This window comes from Apiospora phragmitis (assembly GCF_038363925.1).
Source record: "Apiospora phragmitis strain CBS 135458 chromosome Unknown utg000006l:1.0-5683423.0:1.0-5690449.0, whole genome shotgun sequence".
Taxonomy (NCBI): Eukaryota; Fungi; Ascomycota; class Sordariomycetes; order Amphisphaeriales; family Apiosporaceae; genus Apiospora; species Apiospora phragmitis.
In genome coordinates this window covers 2,744,784-2,770,223 of record NW_027117404.1, presented here as the reverse complement: position 1 = coordinate 2,770,223, position 25,440 = coordinate 2,744,784, and the positions used below count along the sequence as shown (strand labels likewise).

General features: G+C 52.2%; 6 protein-coding genes across 6 annotated transcripts; 4 read left to right on the top strand and 2 right to left on the bottom strand.

The window, feature by feature from the left end:
* Positions 1-1,823: 1,823 nt before the first annotated feature.
* On the top strand, positions 1,824-2,439 carry PG994_006116 (uncharacterized protein; the record flags this gene model as incomplete). Its single annotated transcript, XM_066857525.1, has 2 exons — positions 1,824-1,871; positions 1,903-2,439. The coding sequence occupies 2 exons, from the start codon at positions 1,824-1,826 to the stop codon at positions 2,437-2,439; spliced, it is 585 nt and encodes a 194-aa protein (XP_066716794.1).
* An 871-nt stretch (positions 2,440-3,310) lies between these two features.
* Positions 3,311-3,898, bottom strand: PG994_006115 (uncharacterized protein; the record flags this gene model as incomplete). Its single annotated transcript, XM_066857524.1, has 1 exon — positions 3,311-3,898. The coding sequence occupies one exon, from the start codon at positions 3,896-3,898 to the stop codon at positions 3,311-3,313; it is 588 nt and encodes a 195-aa protein (XP_066716793.1).
* Positions 3,899-4,772: 874 nt separating this feature from the next.
* On the bottom strand, positions 4,773-8,760 carry PG994_006114 (miz zinc finger protein; the record flags this gene model as incomplete). Its single annotated transcript, XM_066857523.1, has 5 exons — positions 4,773-5,071; positions 5,122-6,280; positions 6,735-7,872; positions 7,934-8,347; positions 8,450-8,760. Coding segments are annotated over 5 exons (3,321 nt in total), but the record flags the coding sequence as incomplete, so codon positions are not given.
* A 3,784-nt stretch (positions 8,761-12,544) lies between these two features.
* On the top strand, positions 12,545-15,666 carry PG994_006113 (Protein BOI2; the record flags this gene model as incomplete). Its single annotated transcript, XM_066857522.1, has 4 exons — positions 12,545-12,605; positions 12,709-12,888; positions 12,969-14,245; positions 14,299-15,666. The coding sequence occupies 4 exons, from the start codon at positions 12,545-12,547 to the stop codon at positions 15,664-15,666; spliced, it is 2,886 nt and encodes a 961-aa protein (XP_066716791.1).
* A 4,856-nt stretch (positions 15,667-20,522) lies between these two features.
* PG994_006112 (uncharacterized protein) lies at positions 20,523-21,041 on the top strand (the record flags this gene model as incomplete). Its single annotated transcript, XM_066857521.1, has 1 exon — positions 20,523-21,041. The coding sequence occupies one exon, from the start codon at positions 20,523-20,525 to the stop codon at positions 21,039-21,041; it is 519 nt and encodes a 172-aa protein (XP_066716790.1).
* Positions 21,042-22,808: 1,767 nt separating this feature from the next.
* Positions 22,809-24,815, top strand: PG994_006111 (pheromone-processing carboxypeptidase KEX1; the record flags this gene model as incomplete). The annotated part of the gene is made up of 4 exons (XM_066857520.1): positions 22,809-22,966; positions 23,030-23,390; positions 23,443-24,100; positions 24,145-24,815. The coding sequence occupies 4 exons, from the start codon at positions 22,809-22,811 to the stop codon at positions 24,813-24,815; spliced, it is 1,848 nt and encodes a 615-aa protein (XP_066716789.1).
* Between the last annotated feature and the right edge of the window lie 625 nt (positions 24,816-25,440).

Below are 25,440 nucleotides of genomic sequence, written 5' to 3'. Positions count from 1 at the left end.
CATCAAAAAGGCCTCGCCAGACTATTTGCCCATGATTATGTTGACATGGACTTGGGAATACCATATCATCGTACGCCGCATCACAGATTAAGTTATTCAGAAAAACCAGATAGAAAGGCTCTCCAAGTCTGAACCAACAAGCAGCTCCATGCTGCAGTCGACAATCCTCCCAGTACCATCACTACGAACAAGATTCCAGGCTTCTTTCAGCGTTTTTGTACATGGAAACAGGTGATACAGCATGCTGGTACGTCGCAATACGTCTATTGTAATTACGTAAAGCACATATAGGTAGGGACTAGTCCCTGCTGGGGGTTTGACACATGCGGCACGAAAGGGACTGAACCGGCTTTGGTGCAAGTGTGGAATACGGTCTTTAAGCCTTACTCTCATGCTATGGGCCGTTAACAGGGGGTCCATAGGCCCACCTTGTCGAATAGCGGGTTGATGGCGGATCTCGCATGGCTTCGGTCCGGGTCACCGAGTACTACCGATTAACACCGGATCTAGCAACAAAGCCGAGGGAACCCTGTAGGGAAAAACAAGCAACGGGTTACCTGCGGCGGGCCCGGGGATGTCGGATATACAGTTACAATAGCGCTTGTTTCACTTCCTCGTATTCAGCCCAAGGCGATGATGTTACACTGACTGTTGTTGCATTTGACGTACATAGCGGTAAGGCGGTTTCTTTAGCTCTACCGAGGGCTGGTTAGGCGATTTGACTGACCATCAAGCCTTGCGCCTCGTGCTTCCCCCATCAACCATTTGAATATGGTACGGAGCTGTGTCGAGACTAGCCCAGGTGCCAGGGGTACAGGGCAAAAGCTCCTGACAACACAAGCTTTTCCCTTGTGGGGGTGATAGTTTACATACATCAAATGGTCCGGCTAATACTGTAGATCATGTGCTAGTCCCTGGATGTCTCCTGGCTGGCTCAACCCGGATATAGCGGCTCCCCAAGTTCCACATGCGGCACAGTCAACAATTTATACTCTACTTGTAGTATAGTCATGTTGCCGGGTTCGGCCGCCATGACGACTTACTGATCAATGTTGAATTGTCCCATCCCGAGTACCACGTCATAGCCAAAGTAGCGTCACCCTAGATCGTGATATTGAGGGTGAGGTGCTTCTATTTTTAACCCCATGGCACCCTAGCCACTAGCACGAACTATCGTCTCGGCAGTCGGTCTGTGGTTACCTAATGTACAGCCAGTTACACGACTTGATCGTATCGTGTCTGGTGGAGGAAGAAGGAGAAAGGCAAGTGAAAGAAAGAACGGTGTAGCGCTCTGCCAACACTACGGCACAGAACAGAATATCCATCATCGCCAGCAAACGTCTTACAATGCACCCCTTTGAGCAATGCCAACGCACTGCCGCGATGCTTTGATTGGAACGGATCGCAGTGGGCACGTCGTTATGGGGCGTTGAAGAAGAGGCTGCAAGGGCTGCAAGGGGCACGCACTACCGGCCCGCCGTCAAATACGAGAAAGGGCTCCGCACACCCGCACTCAGGGCAGTAGCGCCGGCAGATGACGATCATAGCTCAAGCAAGTTATCGACGAGGCTTCAATGGAGATGGAGATGGGCAACCGCCCTACGATGATGGCTTGGAGGTTTCGGCGTATAAAGAAGTCTTGAATCTTCCTCCAACTGACAGCTAATCCTCTCTATCACCATTATCATCTTCATCATCATCCAACACTCACTCACTCACTCACTCACTCACTCACTCACTCACTCACTCACTACCTAAGCAGTAATCTCTAATCCCGTTTTCCAACTACACCATCAATCCTTTACACTCTCCCAACCGCCAAAATGCAGTTCACTCAGGCCATCGCTGTTGCCATCCTCAGCTACGTCGCTGTCGCCGCTCCCCTCGGCCTCCGACTGCAAGAACAAGGACGATGCCTGCCGCACCGCCCCTGACGCCAACATGTCCCTGTGCTCGGCCAACCAGGCCGCCTGCAAGAGCGCCTGCTCCGACTCCTACGACTCGTGCCGCGTCGCTCCCGATGCCAACATGAGCTTCTGCGCTGCCAACTACGCCAAGTGCCTGGGCACCAACCCCTTCCAGAAGCGTGACGAGGCCAGCTGCAAGGCCAAGGACGACGCCTGCCGCTCCGCCCCCGGTGCCAACATGGCCCAGTGCTCCGCCGAGCATGCCGACTGCCTGGGCTACAATCCCTACACCAAGCGTGGCTCCGAGGAGGCCTGCAAGGCCAAGGACGACGCCTGCCGCTCGGCCCCGGACGCCAACATGGCCGACTGCTCCGCCAAGAACGCCGACTGCCTGGGTTACAACCCTTACGCCAAGCGTGCCGAGCAGGACTGCAAGGCCAAGGACGATGCCTGCCGCTCTGCCCCGGATGCCAACATGGCCGAGTGCTCGGCTCAGAACGCCAAGTGCCTCGGCTACAACCCTTACCAGTAAATCCACCCACCGGGATTTCCGGAGAGGAGTGTAATGGTTTATCATGACGCGATGAATGGGAAAAGGAGATGTGGAATGGTTTGACCTCCCTGGTGTCCGAAGGAGACAACCGGGAGTGTTGATGATGATGCACTGTACATAAAGCAAGCCAGATGATTGGTCGACCTCATAAAGAGCCGCAATCTTGTACATAATTTTAAACTTAAATTGGACATATCTTTTTGGGCTCACATTTGATGACTTTACCTCCTGCACCGGCGATGATGACCTGAAGTGACCGTGACTCTGTGCCATGCTTCTTGGAGAAGAAACCACTTTGCGAACGATAATAAGCCTTAAAAGCTTGGAATACTAGCCCAAGACAACTTGACCCAGCCGTGGAAGTGTTTGTCGGCATCCTTGTGAGAATTGTGTTCTCATGAGATCCTGCGCCTGGGTTTGGCTGCGAAGCGCTTGCGTGTGAAGGGGTGATGTAAAATGTAGTTCAAGTTGGCTGGTGACCGTATGCGAGATTGGCATGTTCCTCGGGCTTTCAAACAGGTTCCATTCTGTCTCTCCCTGGTGCGAGAGTACGGTCAAGTTGCCAAAAGGGGTCAGACCGGACGTCTTCGTCGACGCAGAGAGATGACACGTACTAGTAGATCTTGAGGCTGAATGGATTACAAGAATGTAAGTCATTGGTATCATTTGATCTCATGCAGCCAGTGATACTTCCGTAAAACCCAAAGAAAAAGGAGGACCCTTTGCAAATGCCATCGCCATGCTTGAAATGCGAGCACAAATTCACACTAACAAATTATTCTTCAGCACCATTCTTCTTCAAACAAGCTGACCTTTAGTAACCCCTCCTTGATATTCACCATCCTACCGCTCAAGAGAGCATCGTATAAACCCCAGCCATAACCGTACCCAAACCCAGGCCGAGCACACTCGGCAACCTCAACAAGGGCACCGTGGCGCTCTTGCCAGTCTCTCCGCTACCCGGAGCCCCGGCTGTCGGCGACAGCGTAAAAGACGGCGCGGGCGATGACGACGACGGGTTGCCGTTGCCGGCGTCGGTGTCGGTGTTGTTGACCCTGTCCGCGTGCCGCACAGCCGTAGCGAGCCCCTCGACGCCGTCGGGCATGTGTGACTTGAGGCAGTCGGCGAAGCGCTCGCCGTACTTGCCGTCCTCCTGGCGCGGGTCGTTGTTGGGCGGGAAGTCGTCGTCGCACGGCAGCTCGCACCAGAGAACACAGCCGTCGAGCGCCTTGGCGATGGCCTTCGGGTCCGCGCAGCAGGCGGCCAGGGCCTTCCACTCGAACGTGTCCTGCGGCCGCGTCGCGTTGCCCTGCGGGTTCCGCGCCGGCCAGTACGCGACCTCGCCGACCGTGATATCGTGGGGCACCGCGGCGCCGGTCCAGTGGCCGACGGTGCACGAGAAGTTGGTCATGGGTCCCTGATGGGTGAGTTCGGACATGGTTTAACTTGGTGTGTTTATTTTGTGTATGTGTAGGTGATTATACTCGTCGCTGTTGTTGGAAACTGAAGCGGGTATATCTTGTATTGTTTATGAGTCGCAATGCTGAGATGAAAGTGTTGAAACTGAGAGCCACCTCGTCCACTCACGACCCGAACAGCGGACTGGCATATTTATATTACATGTTTGGCTAAGTCCTGGGCTAGGCGGTTCCGCGTAAGTAGCAGCATAACCGTTCTCAGTATAACGGCTAGCTTCTCCGCAACTTCGCGTGGCCCGAGACGATGCTCATGTTCTTTGCACTCGGCCGCGCCCGTCCATCTGGCCAGGCTTACTGTTCCGCAGCATTGGCAGACGCTTGGTGTTTGTTAGCTAGGGCCCAGGTCGTTTGGCATCTTACTACGCCCACTCAAGCAATTCACATTCATTCAACTATGGCGCATCTTCTGGCGTAACCTTATCATTATGTTCATTTGAGGACGGTATGTCTCCCCTCCGCCAGTAACGTGTGGCTAATCTGAAAGGGTGGACTTGTGGCCATTGCCACACATACCGCCTCCTAATCTACATCCAGCTCAAGTAGTAAATCATTGCAATGCAAAACCAGGCCAGCCCTTCTCGCTCACTTCAATGCTTTTCCTCATCGCCTCGATCCCAACCCCGCCATTCCTGGGGGAAAGGCTGTAGTGTAGGACCTTTCTTTCCCAAATACCCATAACGCCTTGCTTGCTTTCTCACGGTTGGAAAATAAAAAAAGGGTTGCAAATAATTAGATGCTCATGTCGAGCGTATTGCTGCATGTAGAGGTTCGAGCCCAGCTTTGGAGCAGAATGTTGAAACGGCATGTCTTCGTTGGAATCGCAGTCATGCCATCCTAATCATCGTCTAGCGTGATCACTTCGACAGGCGCTCGCTGTAGCATCGGCTTGGATACTGACCGAGATCGTGCTGATCGCGCCACAGTTGGTATTGTGTCGACGTCACTATCGTCTTCGTCGTCTTCATCATCCGAGTCGACTACCGGCTTCCATGAACCATCAGCAGAAACAGTGATATCTTTGGTAGCGAGCCGACCTTGCGCTGCCAGTGCCGTTCTGACATCCGACAAGAAACCATCAATCCGAAGTGATTGTGGCCGAGCATCTTCACCGCAGATGGGGCATTTCCATTTGTCTGCGAATGACGGCTCTCGGGACAAATTTTGCAGTTTGTTTCCCTGCTACCGCAAACACATGACTTCTTGCTTGGGCGAGTGGTGAGCCAGGTCTCGAGATCGAAGCACTCCAAGTGTTCACAATTTGCACCTCGAACAGGTATATGGAAGATGCACAGACTGAAGGGGTCGGCGACTCTGATCGTCAAATCACTGGCGATTATAGCAATATCGTCATCTGTACCGCCGGATGGACCTCCTAGACGCTTCCTGATGATTTCCACAGTTTGCTCGGCGGGTATTGCAGAGACAGCGCTCAGGTTTTGTAACGCAAGAACGGAGCTATGGCTGAGAGTTTCCACAACCTCAACAGCTATGAAAGGCTTCTTATTCGATGGCCACACCCTCTCGTGAGGGACGTTCGGAGGAACAGAGATCTTGAGCTCATTGAGACCCGGATTGACGTAGTGGCCAATTTCAATTGGTTGATCTTGGGCATAGTGTTGCTTCCGCCTGACCGTCAGGGTACGGCCGTTCAACTGCATGAAGATCTGGTCTGGCCAGGCGCTTTCCTCCTGGACCCACTGCGCCTCCGACATTGATACAGTGTCTTTTTTCTGAAAGACGCATCGTAGCCGGAGACGCACTGATCCATTGGAGAACACGTTGACCGGTAGGGTCTGAGAAACATCCCCAGGTCGAACCGAATCCCTGGATATTCTGGCATGCTCCTCGTTGGAAACGTCGAACGAGAAAGAATACAAGTGATGATGAGGCGGGACAGCCGAGGGCTTCAGCGCCAAGCCTTTAATGTACTGGTAATATCTCTCGTTGCTTGTAAACTTGAAAGCGCCACTAAACATGCGCTTGGGACTCCTGATATCAGCTTGGTGTAGTGAGTTTGCCACAGACTTTCTGTCATAAGGATCGTGCGGATAGTCTTGCAAGTTAATGGTTGGAATGCGGACATTCCGGGACGTTTGATTGCGTGTATTCATGCGAGAAGGGTCTCCTTGGAGTTGCGAGTTACTTCTCACACTCGGAGATCTGACATGGCCCTGCTGGGTTACAGCGTTGACTGTGCCTGGTTGTGGTCCACCTTCTTGCTGTTGCTGCCTCAAACGTTGATGCAGGGCCTGTATTTGTATCTGCTGATGAAGTTGTATCTGCTGCAACTGCTGCTGCGATATCTGCTGCTGAGGTATCTGCTGCTGCTGCATCTGATGTTGCTGCATCTGCTGTTGCTGCATCTGGTGCTGCTGCTGCTGCTGCTGAAAGGAAACCCGGCGCTGCATATGTTGTTGAGCATATTGTGGTAGCTGACCCTCGTATCCAGATGAGTTGCTAGCGACGGCGGGAGCTATATCTCTCGAAATGTTCCCTAGCAGTTGTTTCCATCGGCCTTGGCATAGTCATGTTGCTCATCTGTGGGGAGGGTACAGGAGCCTGCATGATGCTTTGAAGGTTTGGTGATGTTTGTCCGCCAGGTTGATTTTGGCGACTCTGATGATTCTGGAGCGCCTTGCCCTGGCCATTCATTGTAGAGAAATGACTGTTCTGTGCCTGGGTTGGTAAATAGGGAACGTTCTGAAGCTGAGGAGACCTCCCGTTTGAAGCTTGGACATGATTCTGAGACGGACGTCTCATCCCTTGGCTTTGTTGATGGTACATTGGCATAGACACAGGTTGCTGTTGAAAGCCTTGCAGCTGCTGTGGTTGGGTGAAGTGGCCTTGAGCAATATTTGGAGAGTGATTTGCGGGAGACTGTGGACCGTTTCCTGGTACACTCTGCGTGTATGCCACATTCGACTGTATCTGATACTGAGCTGAGACTGGTGCCATAGAAGCCTGATTCTGCTGCTCTGTGGGCGAAGTAGCGCCGCCATGTGTACCCGGTGAGCCAAGTTGTGCTGCTGCTATTACAGGCGATGGACCAGCCGACGTAGAGCTGGGAACGGCTGCTGGTCGGCTGTACAACCCATGCGATGTTTGAGGTCCTACCTGCAGCGGCGACGGATTGTTCAGCCGCTGCTGCTGTTGAAATGCCTGTTGCCGCAGGTCGGGGAGATTATTGTACGGCATGTATGCGGCATTATTGGACATCTGCATTCTCGCAAGTGCTTGGTATTCTCGAATAATAATCTGATTGATAGGCTCTTTGTGGAAGTCTCGGTCCGTCCTGACCATGAAAGAGCCGTTGCACTGACGGTGTTGAGTCTGGTCGTCTTTGAATAGCTTGTCCATTTGCGTACCAACCGGCCCGTCATGGATCCCACATGTCCGCCTGGAAGCTCTGAAAAGGATAGTTTGAAGAACTGTTGAATACAGTTGGAATGTGCTAAGCATCTCATCAACGAGTAGCGGGTATCCTAGTCTTCTGTGATCATTGTTGACAACCATCCAGTACTGCGTGAGGCGAACCAAGAAATCCAGCACGGCTCGAACGGCGCGATTGTACTCAGGGAAAGCATTACGCAATACGTCGAGAGGGCCCGGAAACTGCACAAGCCAGCTCAACTGTTCTGAGCGAATGAGAGTATTACTCTTCAGGATCGTGCTCATCTGTCCAAATGCGCTGTCGATCAGAGCAGGATCGTGTATGCCCTGAATGTAGAGCTTGTGGGTTTCGCGTGGGTTGGACGACCAAAGACAGAATATCTGATGAAGAACGACGAAGAATATGTCCCCATCTTCACACGCCTCCCTCAGAAGTTGGTATCGTGGTCTCTCAACACTCGATTCCAGATCTTTCAAATCGCCACTCTGCCGTATCTGCGCATCTAGATTTGGGCGAGCGCGGAGGGCTTGGAGCAGAGTGAACCTGTAGTACGCATGTCAGTAACCTTGGGCTCGCATAGGGAAGAGACAATATATATACTAACCCAGAAACCATTCGGCGCCGCTTTGCTGGCTGTTCTTGATCCCGACCGGGCTCAGAAGGGGCAGTCGCAGGGTTGAATGTAGGTATACTCGGTGTCGGTGGGGTTTGGAGCGAAGTCCCTGCCGATGCTGGGGGAAGTGCCGGCGAAGTCGTCGAGGTCGACATAGGTCTGACTTCGCCGCTGGGTGGCGGAATCGACACATTCGGTGGTGCGTTACCAATCAGCGGTTGAGCAGTGTTCACCACTTCTGCGCTGGCAGAAACTACCTCGAAGCGCGCTTCGGTGGTACTCGGTAGAGCGTTCGCAGCCGTGGTATTCGAGGGGCTGAGCGCTTCATACGGTGTTGCCGACACAGCCGGGCTGGGTTCGTCACTTGGGGCCGGAGAGGGGAGCACGGTAGGGGCAGTCGGGATCCTAGTAGGAAAGATCTTAGGTTAATTCCAATACAAGGCGAGTGATAAAGAACGAAAGATGGGAAACAGTAGAGACTCGGGATGACGAGGCGGGGGGTCTTACGATGCGGAACTTCGAGTCGGTGCAGGCGGAAGTGAAGGTAGAACTTGAACTTGCACCAACGGAGACTGTTTGGAGGACGATAAAGAGACAGTTTGCTTGTCGCGTGCTGCTGGTGCTTCCTTTGCGACGGAATTGGCAGCTTGCGCTGGTTGAGTGAATGGTTTCGGCGCGCGGTACTGAGAAGGGCGAGGCGTGGGCTTAGAGGCGGCCACGTTGTGCATCCATGAAGGCTTACGGCCACCTAAGAAGCTCTCGACAGTCGAGTTCGATGCGGCAATCTGCTGCTTATGATTCGGAGCAGAGCCCGAGACTCTGCGCGGCGCAGACGCCGATTGATGCCCCCCAGCAGCGCCATCGATTCACACATTCATCGCAGTCGGGGTCTTTCTTCCGGTTCCAACCGTGTTAAGTGGCTAATTCGTTGCCTGCCACATGCGATGGGAGGATCGGGATGTCGCGCGCAACGATCTTACGTACTGCTACCGTCGAAGCTGCAGGTCTCGTGTGGCACCGCCAACGAGTTAAATAGGGTATTTGTCGTTGAAAAGCAGGGTAAGTTATTCGCATTGGCGGCTCAAGGACAGCTCAGGGCATATCGCGTGTCGATGTGCTATGTAGGGGTTGTTTTCTTTCGCAATGATTTGCGGCCAGCAAGCTTCAGTGACTTAACGCCGTGGAATGGTTGAAGAAGGGCATCATTATTTTATCACGGAGAGAGAAGAAGTGTGACGCACGCCAACCCATTCTGAAATGTGCGGTTAGTTAGTTGTACATGAGATCTTTCCTGCATTGGATTGAATGCAAGCGCGCGTGGGTTAATTTCTAGTTGTTTGCGCCTGCTGTGGTCCGGTTAGGTTGAGGCTCTCTCTTCCTTTCCGGGCAGTCTCAACATCTCTCTTCCAGCTCTGCTGCTACCTCCCTGTAACAAGTTGGATGTTGTTGGTGGCTCGGCTGGAGCGGGCTGGCGGGGCTTTGCGCCCAAGTTCCTCACCTTGCATCCACACTTTGCCTTTTTCACTCATAGCCGCGTTCGGGAAGTTGGGAAACAGGGTCCCTATGTGACCGGTCGCCAACCTACTACTACGGATACATCTGGGATCTATCAGATGCACCTTGGCACCCCCATGAGATTCACGTACAGCACGTATGCAGGCCTACTTATGGACTTATTTAGGTGCATACGCCTAGACAGGGGATGGGAGGTCTGGTTCGACATCCTGCCCAAGTACATGTAAGTATGTAGGTAGGAAGTTGATGTTCTTTACCTTCACATCATATCATGGGAAGAATATGACATCTGCTATTGAGCATTTCAACGTATAGCAGGTCGCAGAAATGCGGCCATATGTACATACGTAAGTAGGTAGTGCTTGCGCGGCAAAGTGCTTCAGCACATGTACATAAATATAGTATCCTGCTCTTATTATAGCTCCCGAAGGAGCCACATTCCTGAACTTTTTATTCTCCGGAGAGTGTGTCTAGTGGTATGTACATGTAAGTGAAAAACGACCACCCATCAGCTCTGAAGCCGTGGTCACGTGAGCAGCGAGTAAATAAGGATGGCATCACCAGGAATGCTGGCAGGTATTCCGTCGGCTCGTTGGATCCGCCGTGAAGCCACATGCATACTCCCTAGTTCGCTCGATAACTACAAAACACGACAGTTAAGACATACCTGCATGCGAAATACGGAGCTCATGGCTGCCTGGCCAGATACAAGCTGGACTGGCAGAGATGGACTTGCTGTTTGCCTTCGGGTTACTATGTTACACGACATAACCTACCGAGACGTTGATGTTTTGGCTAGACTCACAGCTCCACGATGGGAAGAGTGCCACGAGCATGTCTTTCAGCAACACGACGATCTCATTATGTCTCCAGCACAAGTTCAAGGTACTGAATCCACACGGAGTACTCCGTACAGGTTGACTATATGGCGATGACCAACCGTTCCGCCAACATCAACATCAGACCTTGGTGGTGTTCGGCGTCAGCGCCGATGCGTGCCCGGCTAGGAAGTGGACGTCGAGCACCTAGGCCATTGCGGTGGTTGCTCCGGGACACTGAGCTGTGTTGTCTTCAGCCTGCGTCCAAGCGAAGTGCGCAATTCTTGTGGACTTTCGATGTTCCATTTTCTGTGCCTTTTTTTTACTTTTTTTTGTCTAAAGATGAGAGAGTCCGAACGCACACCCACCGTTTAGCATGTAGTTGATGGCCTTTCTTCCCAGCGCTGAGGCCATAGTCAGGATCACCATGCTTGATTCAATAGCACCAGAGAAAGTCTTGTCAGAACAGTCTGGTAGCAATCATCAATCAACCGTGGCCCTTATTCTTGCTGGGCATCCACAAGTGGAAGTATCATGGTTGTGGCCCGACACTGGGAGACAGGGTAAGTGGGCTGTATGGGCAGTAGAAACGGGTAAAAGCATGAGATCGGAAATGCAGTTTTGCATGTCCAGTGTTGGATTCGAGACACACACTTGGTACATGAAGAGAGCAATTGTGTACCTGATCTGCCGGTGAGCTTATGAATGAACCCCGCCAAAAAAAAAGGCTGGCAATCCCTCTTAGATTGCGACTAACAGACATAGCACCCAAGCCATTTCTTGGACCATTCTGACGGGCTCTGACGGGCTCTGGATTTGTGGCATCGTCCTGGCCTTTGCCCCGAGAGAATGATGGGTGCAGCATGTCCTCGTTCGTTCCGAGCCTCGAGTTGTGCGCCTTATATGAAGTGCTACCTCTCGAGAACCTAATAACCGATATCAAGTCCGCAACGTCCAATGAGAAGGCTTGGCGGCATATACTAGAGTCCGGACTCGACAGTGCCTGGGCTATCAAACGGACAGAACCCCATAATGGGAGGTAGTCCGATGTCGAAGAAGGCAACAAGTGGGGAGAAACATTTGATTAAAGCATGGGCAGCCGAGCGCTATTGTCCTAAATTCAATACTTGCTACTTAGCATTCAGGGCCTTCCTGGGCAGAAGCACAGGTACCTTAGCTGAATCACCCCACCAGTACAAGCAGGCCAGTCCGGCCCCTCTCGACAACTCAGTGTTGTTTTCTAGTTCAATGTTAGCAGTTGGTGGCATAGTAGTAGCAGCCAGGTAAGCATGGGCATCAGCTTGCCCTTTCTGTATGGTTAATGGATGGATGGATGTCGTTGCAGGCGGCTGCAACGCATGTGTCTGTCGGTCTCGTCAGCAATCCCGTTTTCCATCCCACCCAATTTACCCTCAAGATTTCTCAACATCACACTGCTGCACATTTGCGTGTGTAGTTGCACCCGTTGCAGAGCCCCGTCCCCCCTTGGGTCAAACGATGTGAATACAGCTGGTGGGCCAAACGGATATTTGTAGCGCCCAGTGTGACGTGACATTGACACTTGAACGGTAGAAGCAGTTCCGCCTCCGAACCCCCGTCATCTCTCCATCTCAATTGATTCCTCTGTCCTTTGTTCGCATTCGAGGATCCCGCACTCATTGCAATAATTCCTCGCCGCAACATATATCGGGTCCAACCACAACAACGGGGACTGAAACCCAATCCTGGCAAGCGTCGCGAGGAGAGAAAAAGGAAAGACTCGAGCCCAACAGCCAAAACGTGGCTCGACATCGACTGGCTGAACAAGACACAAACCTGCACGACTCCCACGTCCTCACAGTTCCCTCACTGTCGGCGCCCACGGCTGTGGCTGCGATCCTCAATGCCCCCTTCAATGCATTCAACCCGTCGATGAAACATTGAGCGAATCAGACGCCGAGCAACAAGAACACCCACGACCAACACCATTATTATTGCTTGTCATCTGTCCTGCAAGCTGAATTGCATCGGGTTTGCGACGGACAAGCACAACGCACAACACATTCGACGTCACCTTAGGTCACTCGCTTCTTCAGGCTCCGTCAAGCCAGCCTAATATTGTGTGCGAAGGCATACCACCGACAAACCCCTAAACACCTCTTCAAATCTGATGCCACTTTTGGCTGTCGCATCTGTTTAATATCCCATCTTTGCCCTGCGCCCCTTTTCACCCTTTTTCTTAGGTGAACCTGGACGTCTTCAGAGTCGCCATATTTGAAGGAAGCGAAAGATGGCGTCGCGATCGGAATTCCAGACCAAACCCGAGGTTGGCGACATTCTTGTGGTCATTCGTAAGTGGCCTCCCTTGTTCGCTCACTTGTTGTCTCACCAACCCCATCTTCTTAAATACCCATCTGGGAAATCCGACTTCTCTGAAGATTATACTGCCTCAAGCTATACGCACGACTTCGCTGACCATCTACCATCAAGACGACTTTCTAGCTAGGAGCTCCGACGAGTTGAGTTTGGCTAAGGGAGACCGTATCAAATTAATCGAGCGCGACGACGAATTTGGCGATGGCTGGTTCTTGGGAAAGCATCTAAACAACGACAACAGTGGGCTCTTTCCAGAAGGTTCGTTCTTTGCCCCCGAAGCGACTGCAGCCAACAAGAAAGCCCTTGGTTCATTATGTTAACATAGTCATCTGTTGTAGTTTATACTCGGCCTGCGCCCAGAGGTATAACATCTACAGCAGCAGCACCTAAGACTGCTCCAGCAGTCCAACCTGCAACCACAAATGGGGAGACAAATTTGTCGGCCAAAGCTGCCGTCACAGCAAGCGATGTGCGCCCAGCTACATCCCAAGGATCCACGACGAAACCCGACCCTGTTACCCTACCCTTGAACTCAGCGAAGTCAGAAAGCAAACCTCTCGCGCATTCTAATTCAAATCCGTCGAGCGGCGGCAGGAGCATATCAGGAGGCTCAGGGTTTGGAGGGGCAGCAGCAGCAGGTCGACTAGTAGGCCACGGGCAAAGCCAGGATAGTCCTGTCCTACATGAGACTTTGACCGTCATCGATGAGCATATGAACGATCTACATGGGAAACCAAATAGCAGAGCCCCCCATACTGCCAACGATTCGAGTAGCGAGTATAGCGCTCCCTTGCATGACCGGCTTTCCTACATACAAGGCGAAGAAACAGACGAGGAGGAAGATGATGCACATACTCGAGCACAGGTTGAGTCATGGAGCGCTGACGATGTGGCCGAGTACTTGTTCACCATTGGTGTTGACAAGAAGCACTGTGAAGTCTTCCGCGATCAAGAAATAACCGGCGAGGTTCTGCTCAGCATGGACCAGTCGTCACTGTTCCTCAAAGCCTTTGACCTTGGTTCTGTAGGGAGGAGACTGAAGACATGGCAGAAAGTCAAGAACTTGCAAGATGAGGTCAATGGTGTCTTATTGACCCGGAGGAACACTGCATCGCATGGAAGTGACGCTGGAAGCGAAGGTTCAAGAATGCGCAGTCGGACCAACACTTTGACTAATGCGAGCAAGATGGGATCTATGGACCAAAGCAGACGCTTGTCTCAATCTATGTCCAAGGGCGATCCCCTCAGTCCCATGACACCGATCTCTCCACACCTTTTGCAGGACAGTCCGACGCGACCATCACATCAAAAGAGGCCTTCGGCCGCCTCTGTACGAGACCTGCACCACTCGCGACGTCATTCATCTACGGAGTACCGTCTTACAGGCACTACTGTGACGGGCAGTAATGCCAAGCTCCCGTCAGCCGGCTCTTTGACCCAGAAGGAGCCAACGACTCATAGGAAGCAGCCTTCGTTCGATCGCAATTGGACTATGGGTGGGGCATCGACAACTGCTGCCTTTCCAGCACGTCCTCTCTCATCGACTGGGGTGCAAGATTTGAACATCTCAGAGGAGAATGTTGCAGCTGCCCCAGGTGGTTTGGACCTTACCGGGGTTATTTTTCGGGCACTGAGGTGGATGGGCGCAATAAACGTAACACGCTCAAGAAACGGAGCGACAGTCTTGCAGGGCATTCCCACCAAGGAAGCTATACCGAAGAACAACGCGTTAGAAGTGCGACAGCTCTTTCTCGGCATTCCCGATTTGGAAGTGTCGACTCATCCAGGGACCCGCCAACCGCGGCTCAAATGTACTATGGTAGATCTGGGTCGCAGCGAAGGATGTCAACAGCGACCACAGATTCGTTCCGACCTATACCGCCAATGAAGGACGGGCCCGCCCCTACCGTTACAAAGCTTAACAACGGGGAAGTCGAGGGAAGCCCGTCACCCAATTCTCCTGCCAACCGGCAAGCCCTACAAGGTGACTGGCTTGCCAAGCCAGCCAAGATGTCCGGCTTCGGTGGCCTGCGCGCTATATCGGATGCCGTGACTGGCAATGAGAGGGCTAAGCTTGCGTCGCCGAGTGACGGCTCTCTACGCGACTCCGCGAAGACCGGGTCGAGTACGCCGTCCGGAGGGCCAAGCCTTGACTTGGAGTCGCCTGGCCTCGCCAAGAGCCCGCTTTCCGCCACTAATAGTCAAACCCGCAAGGCTGCCAAGCAGAAGACAAAACAGGAAACGAGTGCTTACCAAAGAGGGCTGTTGAAGATCTCGCCACGCGAAGCTGTCAAGGATGCCGACTACAGTGGCTGGATGAAGAAGAAAAACAGCAATCTCATGACGACCTGGAAACCGAGGCTCTTTGTCCTCAAGGGCCGACGTCTGTCTTACTTCTATTCCGAAGACGACACAGAAGAGAAGGGCCTCATCGACATATCCTTCCATCGTGTTCTTCCTGCCGACACGGATCGATTGACGGGACTTCACGCCACCATCACGGGTGCTAGCAACACCCCCGTGACGCCGGCTGACAGTAACCTCGCATCGGAAACATTGGAAAAGGGTGACGATGCCATGTTCATCTTCAAACTGATGCCACCTCGGGCCGGTTTATCACGAGCCGTCAACTTCACGAAACCGACAGTGCATTATTTCGCCTGTTCCAACCTAAAGCAAGGTCGCCTATGGATGGCTGCGTTAATGAAGGCGACTATTGATCGCGACGATACAAAGCCCATGACATCGACCTACCAACAGAAGACGATATCGCTCACCAAAGCCCGCCAGATGCGACATCGGCCACCCGCGCTGATGAACCTTGACGAGAAGGCCGAGGACCCTGCTGCATCTCTACAGGGCGACGATGAGAAGCAGAACGGCCTTGGCATTTCCTTCGGTGAAGTTGACAGTGCTGTCTCTGGCTTAGAAAAGCTTGGTCTCCAGCGCATGGAGAGTGCAAGCGCCCGAAAGGCTGCATTCGAGGAGAAAGGCGGAAATATGTCCCTTCCAGTTTCGTCCCCGCAAAGCGCTTGAGGGTCACTTGGAGCATATAGCCAGCCAGCCAGCCCCATGACATTATTACCACTCTAGGCGACTCGGACGGGACACTGTTGGTAAACTTCTTGATTGTTCTTATAAACGTAATCTTCGTGTCATATGACAGCAAAACGAGCGGGCATCCAACGCATATTTCGGCAATAGTACCCATTCCTTCTTGCGGAAGCCTCTGAGAGAGCTCCATTCTGGGGTGCCTTTTTCCCTTTCATACTGTGCTCATATATCGACATGACAGCACTGCAGTCGCAGCAATATCCCTTTTTCCTTTGGTGTTTTTTCTTCTTCCTGTTACTATTCCCCGGCCTCTACTGCCTGGGCCCCGTGTGCCTAATTCTGCGGCAACAACCGACAAACCAGTACTCGAGGCGTATGCACGACGCGCATCGCATCACATCGCAAACAGAGTTCACTTGAGATGTTGAGAAGATTGCTCTAAGAGTCGTTACTTGGTTTCTGGAATGTCTTATGAATTGGCGAAGAGTTGCAAAAAGAACTTCGCCAAGACCTCGGTACGACCATGAGGTCTATGAAAGGGGTGGTGGAAGGAGGCAGAGGGAGATGACTGAGATAGTAGAAGGCTTGTGCATATTCCTGGTCTCTTCACCAGTTGGCTCAGCCATATGAGGATGGAAAGACACACATCACTTCCGTACTTGCCTCTTCAGTCCCAAGAAGTTGGGAAAGCACTGGCCGTGTGTGTGTGTGTGTGTGTCTTCTTTGGCTCCTACCGCTTGCGTGAACTTTGGACAATGACGAGAGACCACGAACTGATGGCAAGCATCATCATCTCACTATGTGCGTCGGCTGTTTCCCCAGAACTACCTACAGATGACAAATAGATAAGCCTTGAACATAAGTCTGAACAATGATCCTAGTTGCCTACCTTCTCCACTAAGCGATGCTTGAGCGCTTGTCATAGTTTCTCTCATAGCATGTCGTCCTTGTCCTTGCAAGGGTCTCTGGGCTTCGAAGACATTCTGTATAGGGAAAGCCGGTTTTCAGTGTAGGGACCGAACTGCCTGCCATCTGGCTGGCCTCATTCTCGGCGGCGGTCCCGTGGGCTTGGGCAGCGGTTATTGAAAGAGGCATTACCAAAACGTCGTGACCACTTACACCGAGGCAATGTCGACGACGGTTTAGACCGATCGACCCGGCGGGGATGTCTCATGGGTTGTAGGTAGTGGCATCGTCCATGCTTGCGTGCTATGTATGTGTTGCCATAGGGAGGGGGTCCCGTGGAAGCTGCATGTGTGCTCTCCTCCGTCTTCAGATCCAGTCCAAGTGAGACGATGCCCGCTCTCTAGCCCGCTTCTTAGCTAGTAGTTGTTTGCTTCTTTGTATCTGCAAGCAAGGAGCCTTCTTTTCTTGACAGCACTAGCGGAGTAAGCCCAAAAGTATCCATTTGCGCGACTTCGGTCTCGGGTGGCAGCTCGGAGTTGCAATAAAATAGCAACGGGATAGCTAGGTAGCTTGCAACGAGATAATTGTCTAGTCATCAAGGAAAATGACCGGGAAGCCACTGCAGGGCCTGAAGTGTGTGTCCTTGTGTTTGGAGGGAAGGGCAAGCGCAATGGGTAGAAAGACCTTGCCATGAAATCTCTCGTTTGAGTTGGGTTCGACTTGGCTAGTCAAGAGGATGTCACTGGCTGGGCAAGATCGAGGATGATAGGCAAGATACTTCCGGGGATTATTAGTTGTATATTGAGACATTTGCCGAGGATGGAGAGTCGCATAAGCTGCCAGCCCAACCTCGAGATCCGAAGAGCAGCTGTCTCTCGGGGGCTAATCAACCGAGTCGTACCCGATGGTGTATGTATGCATGTACGTTGAAGCCTAGGGCGACGGGTCGGAGATGAAGGCTTCGGGAACAGCCCCCCAACCGCTCGAAATTACGCAGCCAGATGGGCACACACACACACACACACACTGTGTTAATACTAAACAATATCTCGGCTGCAAGAACGTCTTGTGGATGTCTCGAGACCCAACCATGAATGGTAAAGTGAAGATGGTATTTCCGTATTGGCTAAAAGTAGCTTTATATCCTCCCCAAGCCCCCCTAAGCGAGTCGGCGAGGAGCCGAGTCGTTGGGTACGGCCCCTGGTAGGCACAGATCCCAGGTCGCCTTCGACCCGAGACCCAGAAGAACACTTCACCGCAATATGGGATCTTTTTTTTAACTACTGGTTATGTGGAAATTGGACTATGGGAGCAGGCTGTGATACTAGACAGCCCCTATACGATATTTTAGAATAAATAGACAGATCACGATTACAGCGGCGGGGATAAGGGACTACGCAGTTTTCTGATTTGGAGTAAACGCAGTCATGCCGAAGTCGCAACACTCCCAGAGTTCTAGACGCGTCTGAAGAAGCTGGTGATGAGTTGGCGTTGCCTGGGGATGTAATATCATATGGTTTTCTACGCGAGTGCTTTTAGACGGCTCCCTTACTCGTATGTTCCAGCACGACTTATTCCGATCACCAAGAAGTGATCGTCGTGGTCGTGGCGTCCTTGCATACCATCTGTCGGTGGGCGAACGGTGCCAAGCGCCTTCAAGTATGAGGGGAGGTAGTATGGATGTCCAGTGAGGCTCGTAAGACCTGGTAGACCCGACGAACGACGAAAGACACAATAAGAAATATCCCGTGAGAAAGGAGGCGGTCAGTGATGTCTTGCGTGTACGAAGGAGGAATAAGATCTGCCGAGGATGCCGTGGGTTTTGCAAGGTTGGTGATGTTGTTTATCTTCATGGCTTACGAAGCTTGACCGACATCAGGATGCAACTCGACAGGGGAGTTTGCTGACATGCGCCTGTCTTCTTTTGCTGTCCAAGAAGCAGTGCATGCTTATAATGTGGCTTCGGCTTCCGGATCCGCTCAGCCGCTTTTCCTTGGCGGGATCACACGGGGTTTCTCATTGGTGTACCCTAGAGCAACTACCTGTGAGCGAGTGAGTCAAAGTGCGAAACAATATGTCTGAATGACCCGATGCTTTCGAGCCTTCCTCGAAGCCCTGCATACTTAGTCAACCCGTGTACCTGCGGGCTGGTGATCAGCCGGCACAGAGATGCTTGCTCGCATCATGCATGGAGCGAGTCTCATTAGGCATCTATCTCTGTCTTTTCCAATGCATCTGACAAGAGCTGCGCCGGCCGCTCCGATCATGTCCCGCGAAGGCACTTTTGCTCCGGACTTTCAGTGCTATTCGTAGGGCAAGACTGTATGGTCAACCACAGAAAGACCCTCCTTGACCCTGGCGTTCTCGCGGGCTTCTAGCTTGCGAAAATGGAACGGCGCCAAGGTGAGAAGAGACTAGCAGGCCATGCATTGATCCTTCAGTGCCGGCCGTAGGACAGTCGTCCCTTGAGCCGCAAATGATGGGGTTCCGATAATTGCCTGAGGGCAGCCCCCAGCTGCCAGTAGCAGCAGTGACTTGTACTTGGGCATTGCTTGCATCTTGGCATCCAGTGGTTGCCTGCCCGCACCAACTGCTGCAGCCGGGGGCCCAAGCTGACAGCTCTTATATCAACTGCATGGTCGCAGTCCCCTCGTAGCACATACAACACAACAACGGTGCATTGTTGATCTTGTAGGGTTTTGTTTCAAATACAGATCCTGGGTAGGGATGGCAGTACGTCTGACAGCCAATGGGTGTCCGTGACTGCAACTCACGAAATAAGCTTGTAGTAATTCGAGTTCCCACATCGTGGGGATGGATCATGGAGGGCACATTTCGGAGTAGAGAGGGGAGGGCACGGGGCTTCTCTTGCTATTTCCAGCCTACTACACTACAACAGTAAGGCAAGTGGGCTCGAAAGTAGCTAGCCCCGGCTGATAGGCAACCCTTCTAATAAACTCGTCGATACATAGCACCGAGGAGTCCGCGCCTTGGTGGTGGGCTTGCTTTGGGGAAGGGTTGAACACGAAGATGGAAAACGAGCCCGTAATCCTATTCGGGCAAATTGGGTGTCTCTCGGCCGTTGTTTGTCTCGTCAATCTGAGGTGATGTAGGGGCCTAGACCGTTCGGTGGGGTGGGCCATGCATGCATGAAATGCGGACGTCAAGAAAAAGTCAACCTACACTACAGCACGCCCTATCACCCGTGTGAAAGCCTACCAATGGTATGTAGCAGCCTAGGGTCCTCACGGAGACCAGCCGACCTTTGGCCGTGCCCCCCCGACTCGACCCTGGAGAGCTGTCCCTTCTTGTTTGTTCTTTCGCTAGGTTATCTGGCTTGTTGCCCGGCTTCCAGAAGCGGGCAGCATCGTTATCAGATCCACAGCCGTGCTGAGAACAAGGAACCGAACCAAAGGGGGTGGAGCGGTTTGTAGGCTAGGACGATTGTCGATCTTATGCATGGTCCCCTAATTTATAGAAGCGATCGCCTAGTTTTGCATCGGAAAGAAATGGGTGGTATGATTACTTGAGCGTGCTGCATTTGGTGGTTTCGGGCTCTTTAGTGTAGCAATATCAAGCCCGCTGCCGCCGGCCAAGCTGTGCGAGTGGGTGTGTTAAGGTGTCAACCACGTACGCCTAAATACGCACACCACAACTTTCTTGCCCCCTTGAACTCCGAATCTGCCGCAAGAACATCCTTTCCGAGCCTGAGAATCGGGCGGAAAACACACGCATCTTCGTCATAAATCAACATCGCAGCGGCTGCAGTTGGCTTTCTCTGAGACAAGTACGCACACCCACAATCGGTCCATCGAAATCGCGTGCGACAACTTGTGGCCCTTGAGCAGGACCACCACGTCCAGGAAAGTCTAAACAACAGGCCTATGGTCACGCGCAGGAGGCGGCTCTTTCTTTTGCACGGCGAGACTCCAATGAGCAGCCCGACCTCAGCAAGGGAATCTGGCGCCGAGCAAGAAACGCCGGCAGGAAAAGATGGTGCCAACAGAGTGGCCGCGTCAACTCGAGAACATGCTCAAACACTTTCGATCTTGATTTTCAGAGGTAAACCTGAAGATACGCCAGCAACACGAGTCACAGATCTTTATGTGGCGGCGAATGATGACAGCAACACGAACAGCACATTTCGTCTTGATGGCCAACCCGGGAGATACCGAGCCGGCGAGTTGTGGAACTTGGCAGCTCCCCGGTTGAGGCCTGACTACCGCTCCCAGATTCATGTCGCGACTTTGCCCACCACTTCAGCCGTGGATACAACTCTGCGCGACACAATCAAGGGCGCCGCGGTTAACAACGAGGATCCAAGCTGGGGCTGCCAGCACTGGGTTGGTGATGTGGTGACGACCCTGCAGGAACTCGGCATGATTTCCGAGGATGAGGGGGATCGAGCGATCGATGCCATGATGAACATAATATTAGCAGCGCCTCGGTGATGGGGTTGACGATGGATGATGGCGGTATGACGATTTATACCGGTAATGTCTAATACGGGTCGCTGTATGTCGTCTTCGCTCGAGGATTTGGGGTTTGCCTGCGGCTTTTATCGCGCACAAAGGCTCGCGATGGCTCGTTCAGGCCAATAAGCGGATTGGGAGCATACACGCAAGCCAGCCACTTCTGTTTGTCTTCTGTGTATCTGCTAGGAGGACAGTGGTGTTGCCTGTCTGGAAGTGCCAAAGCCACTGGATTACCAGTTGCGAGACTAAGCATTTGCTCCGCAGACCTCAATTTGCATGGAAATGCCAAATAAGATACAGCACAAAGGCTTGCCACCACAATGGAAGATTTGACTGCTGATGCGGTTGACCGACAGCAGTCGAGTGAGGATAGTTTCCCATGTCCGCACTCAGGCGGGCCCGTCTTTGGGACTTCGGCACAAGCGATTGCTCTTCCCGACGGCAAACCTGTGGCTCCAAATTAGTATGTTCTTCCAATTGGACATCATTGGTATGCTCGAAGATGCCGCGACTCTGATTGTGCGGTAGCGCCGGGTTTCACGCAGGAGAGCCAGGTAGTTTTTGAGCTGTATAGAAAGCATTTTCTTCTTCCCCGGGTGGCTGGCGGTCAAGATGATTCGCTCGCTCAGCCTGTTTTTGTTTGCATCGCAAGTGCTGTGGGATCTATGTCCCCGCGGGAAAATGTTGATCGATAAGTGCCTGTCTGATTCATTGCCTGGTGGGGATTGAGTGTTTGATGAACAGCTTTCAGCACCTTGAAACATCCCGGAACTACAAACATCGTCGTCTCAAACTTCAGACTGAAGGCCCGGGCTGCACCTGAAAAAGATGGACATTTCACCGACCTCGTTGGCTGGAAGCAATAGACAGGAGACAGGCAGGCAGGCGCACTGGAAAGCCGATGTGGGTCTACTTTACTATGACATCTTTATCCTCTCCGACCTCGTAAGAATTGAGTCGCATTACATTATTTGGTGCATCAGGGGAAACTTTCGATTCACGCCATCTTCTATTCCTCCGTACGGCCTGCCTCCATTGGAAATCGTTCATGAATAGAAGTGTGAATACGTAATCTGATATATATTGGTATATTCTTACGATGATCTGCTGTGGATGAAGATAGCTGAAAGCTATCAATAGTTTATGTACGTAAATAGACCTACAGTAACCTAGCCTCACTGCCTGCCGCTGAAGTCCCACTTAGAGTATCCCTATCCAGTGCACTGCGATGGATAGCATACATGTACACTCACCTCACTCTACCTAGCATTCTCCAGAGCGCCCTACATAATTCAAGCGAATTCGATATCATTCAATAATCACATCTAGTCTTGTTTTTACGAACTTGAAGTATAGACTTGCAGCTTCAGAACCGCCGCAGTAGCATGATTTGATTGAAAGGAGCGGGAGCCGGTACAGCGGATGGCCCCTAAAACGGGGCCCCTGTTCTCCATACGCGTTCGTCAGCCACAGTGCATTGGGGCCGTGTTTGAAAGTCAACCGTTCCTGACCTTAACCATTTATCGCCATCCATCGGACGTATCGGGGCCGACGCGAAATCGAAAGGCCACTTCATCCTTCTTACTTTCCAGTTTCAGCCCATTGATTAGTCTCTTCTTGCAGCTTTCTTTTATCTTATACCTGTCTTTCAATCACTGCTTTGTCTAGCCATCCCATTTGCCTTTTCTTGAGGATTGAAGTCGCCCTACTCCGCCGTCGCTCTTACGCGACAGTTTAGCAGACATGGCTTCAATTGCCTCCCCCATACGGCTGGCCGCCTTCGGGCTGCTTGCCCTGGCGTCGCGGACCCTGGCAGTCGGCGCTGAGAAGACGGCTGCCGATTACTTCGTCCACTCATTGCCGGGCGCTCCCAAGGACACGTTGGTGAAGATGCATGCTGGGTAAGCTCTTCTCATCAGCACCCATCATCGTTGCAACATGTATGCTGACCCTTGCGGCTCTAGTCACATCGAAGTCAACCCAGAACACAACGGAAACCTCTTCTTTTGGCATTTCGAAAACCAGCACATCGCTGACCGGCAACGAACCGTCATCTGGCTCAATGGCGGCCCCGGCTGCAGTTCCGAAGATGGCGCAATGATGGAGATTGGCCCCTTCAGGACGAAAGACAAGGAGACTCTGGTGCCCAACAATGGCTCCTGGCATGAATTCGCAAACCTCCTTTTCGTTGACAATCCCGTCGGCACCGGATACAGTTTTGTCGATACCAACAACTACCTCCACGAGCTGGACGAAATGGCCGACCAATTCGTCACTTTCCTCGAGAAATGGTTCAAGCTGTTTCCACAGTATGAACATGATGATGTAAGACACCCGAGTATATTCATCGTCAACGATGGCTGACGTAACAATGCAGCTCTATATTGCCGGAGAATCATTTGCTGGCCAGCACATTCCCTATATTGCTCGCGCGATCCTTAAGCGAAATAAAAGCCCACAGATTGTTGGCAGCCCTAACAACCCTACCGATATGCATTCGTGGAACCTGAAGGGTGTCTTGATTGGAAACGGATGGGTTTCGCCGCCTGAGCAGTATGAAGCTTATCTCACTTACGCCTACGAAAAAGGTCTTGTTAAGAAGGGCTCCGACATTTCCCAACAGCTCGAGAATTCCTACCGCGTCTGTTCGAGGGAGATGTCTTCTAAGTACTTGCAAGAGGTGGACAACCAGAACTGCGAGGCCGTTTTGCAGGACATCCTCCGTCTCACGCAGAAGAATGGAAGATGTGTCAACATGTACGACGTCCGCCTGGATGACACCTACCCAAGCTGCGGTATGAACTGGCCTCCGGATTTGGAAAACGTTACGCCTTACCTACGAAGAGACGATGTGACTTCTGCACTGCATATCAGTAAAAACCTGAATACCGGATGGCAGGAGTGCAACGGTGCTGTCGGTGCAGCTTTCGGGGTGAAGAACTCGAAGCCATCGGTGACATTTTTCCCCGAGTTGTTGAAGGAAATTGAGATTCTTCTATTCTCTGGAGCTGAGGATCTCATCTGCAATCATCTTGGTACTGAAGCTTTCATTAGCAACATGGAATGGAACGGTGGAAAGGGGTTCGAAATATCCCTGGAAACTGGGCCCCGCGACGCGACTGGACTTTTGAGGGCAAAAAGGCCGGCTTCTGGCAGGAGGCGCGAAACCTGACATATGTCTTGTTCTATAACTCCTCGCACATGGTACCTTTCGACTACGCTCGTCGCTCGCGCGACATGCTAGACCGGTTTATGGATGTGAACATCAGCAGCATCGGGGGAATTCCTTCGCAAAGCGCATTAGATGGGGCGAAATTGCCAGATACTACTGTTGGAGGCGCAAGCAACAACACAGCTGACCAAGCCGCCAAAGACAAGGAGGTCGAAGATGCCAAGTGGTCTGCCTACTACAAGTCTGGTGAACTCGTCCTGGTCATCGTTATCGTCGCAGCCGGTGCTTGGGGCTTCTTCGTCTGGCGGGGCCGCCGACGCACCCAAGGATACGAGGGTTTGTCTGGACTTGCGCGTAGCACTGGCATAGAGAGCTTCCGCGGTAACGGCAACCCGAGGTCCCATCGTGATGTGGAAGCTGCCGATTTTGATGAAAGCGAGCTGGACGATCTCCATGTGCAGACACCGACGGAGACGGGAGCAAAAAAGGGACATTATGATATCGGTGATGACAGCTCTGAAGAAGACGATGTCTCCCACGAGAAACCGAAAGCAGGCGGGTCATCTAGTCGCGGTTAGGATTTGTACTATAAGTTGAACTTAGCAGTGAAAGGATTGGCATAGTAGCGCGATATATCTGTTTACAAATGCGGGACGATTCGCGCATGGTATCAAATGACCTCCACATATCTCGCCTCGTTATTCAAATCACTTGATCAGCAAGTCCACGAGACTCGTATAGTGTCGTCTCTGAGAGCGTCCGGTGGTATGTGTCTGTGTCTGTGTCTGTGTCTGTGTCTGTGTATATAGCAGGACAGCTTTACGGCTTTCAAGGGGACAGGTAAGCAACGACCTATGGGCTGCGCTTGGGACACGAAGTTTTAGGAGACATTACTTTAAGTTTGACTTTCATAACCCGAAGCGCGCCACGGGAAACCTTGGATGATATGTCGGGCACCGCTTTGTCTGAAGCACCATGGGATCTATCTCAGGAACACGGACCGGACACCCCCACGGTACCAAGTGTTTCCCATCGTGTGCTTGGGAAGCAAAAAGATATTGAGTTCCGAGGAGCTGGAGACGCAGACGGTGTCTTAGTGCACTGATTCCTCCCTGCTTATCCCAATGAATGATACATGTTCATCAGCCAACCATATCCCGGGTTACTGGTTTCCACTGCGTCATTGTTCTTGAATCTGCGTGA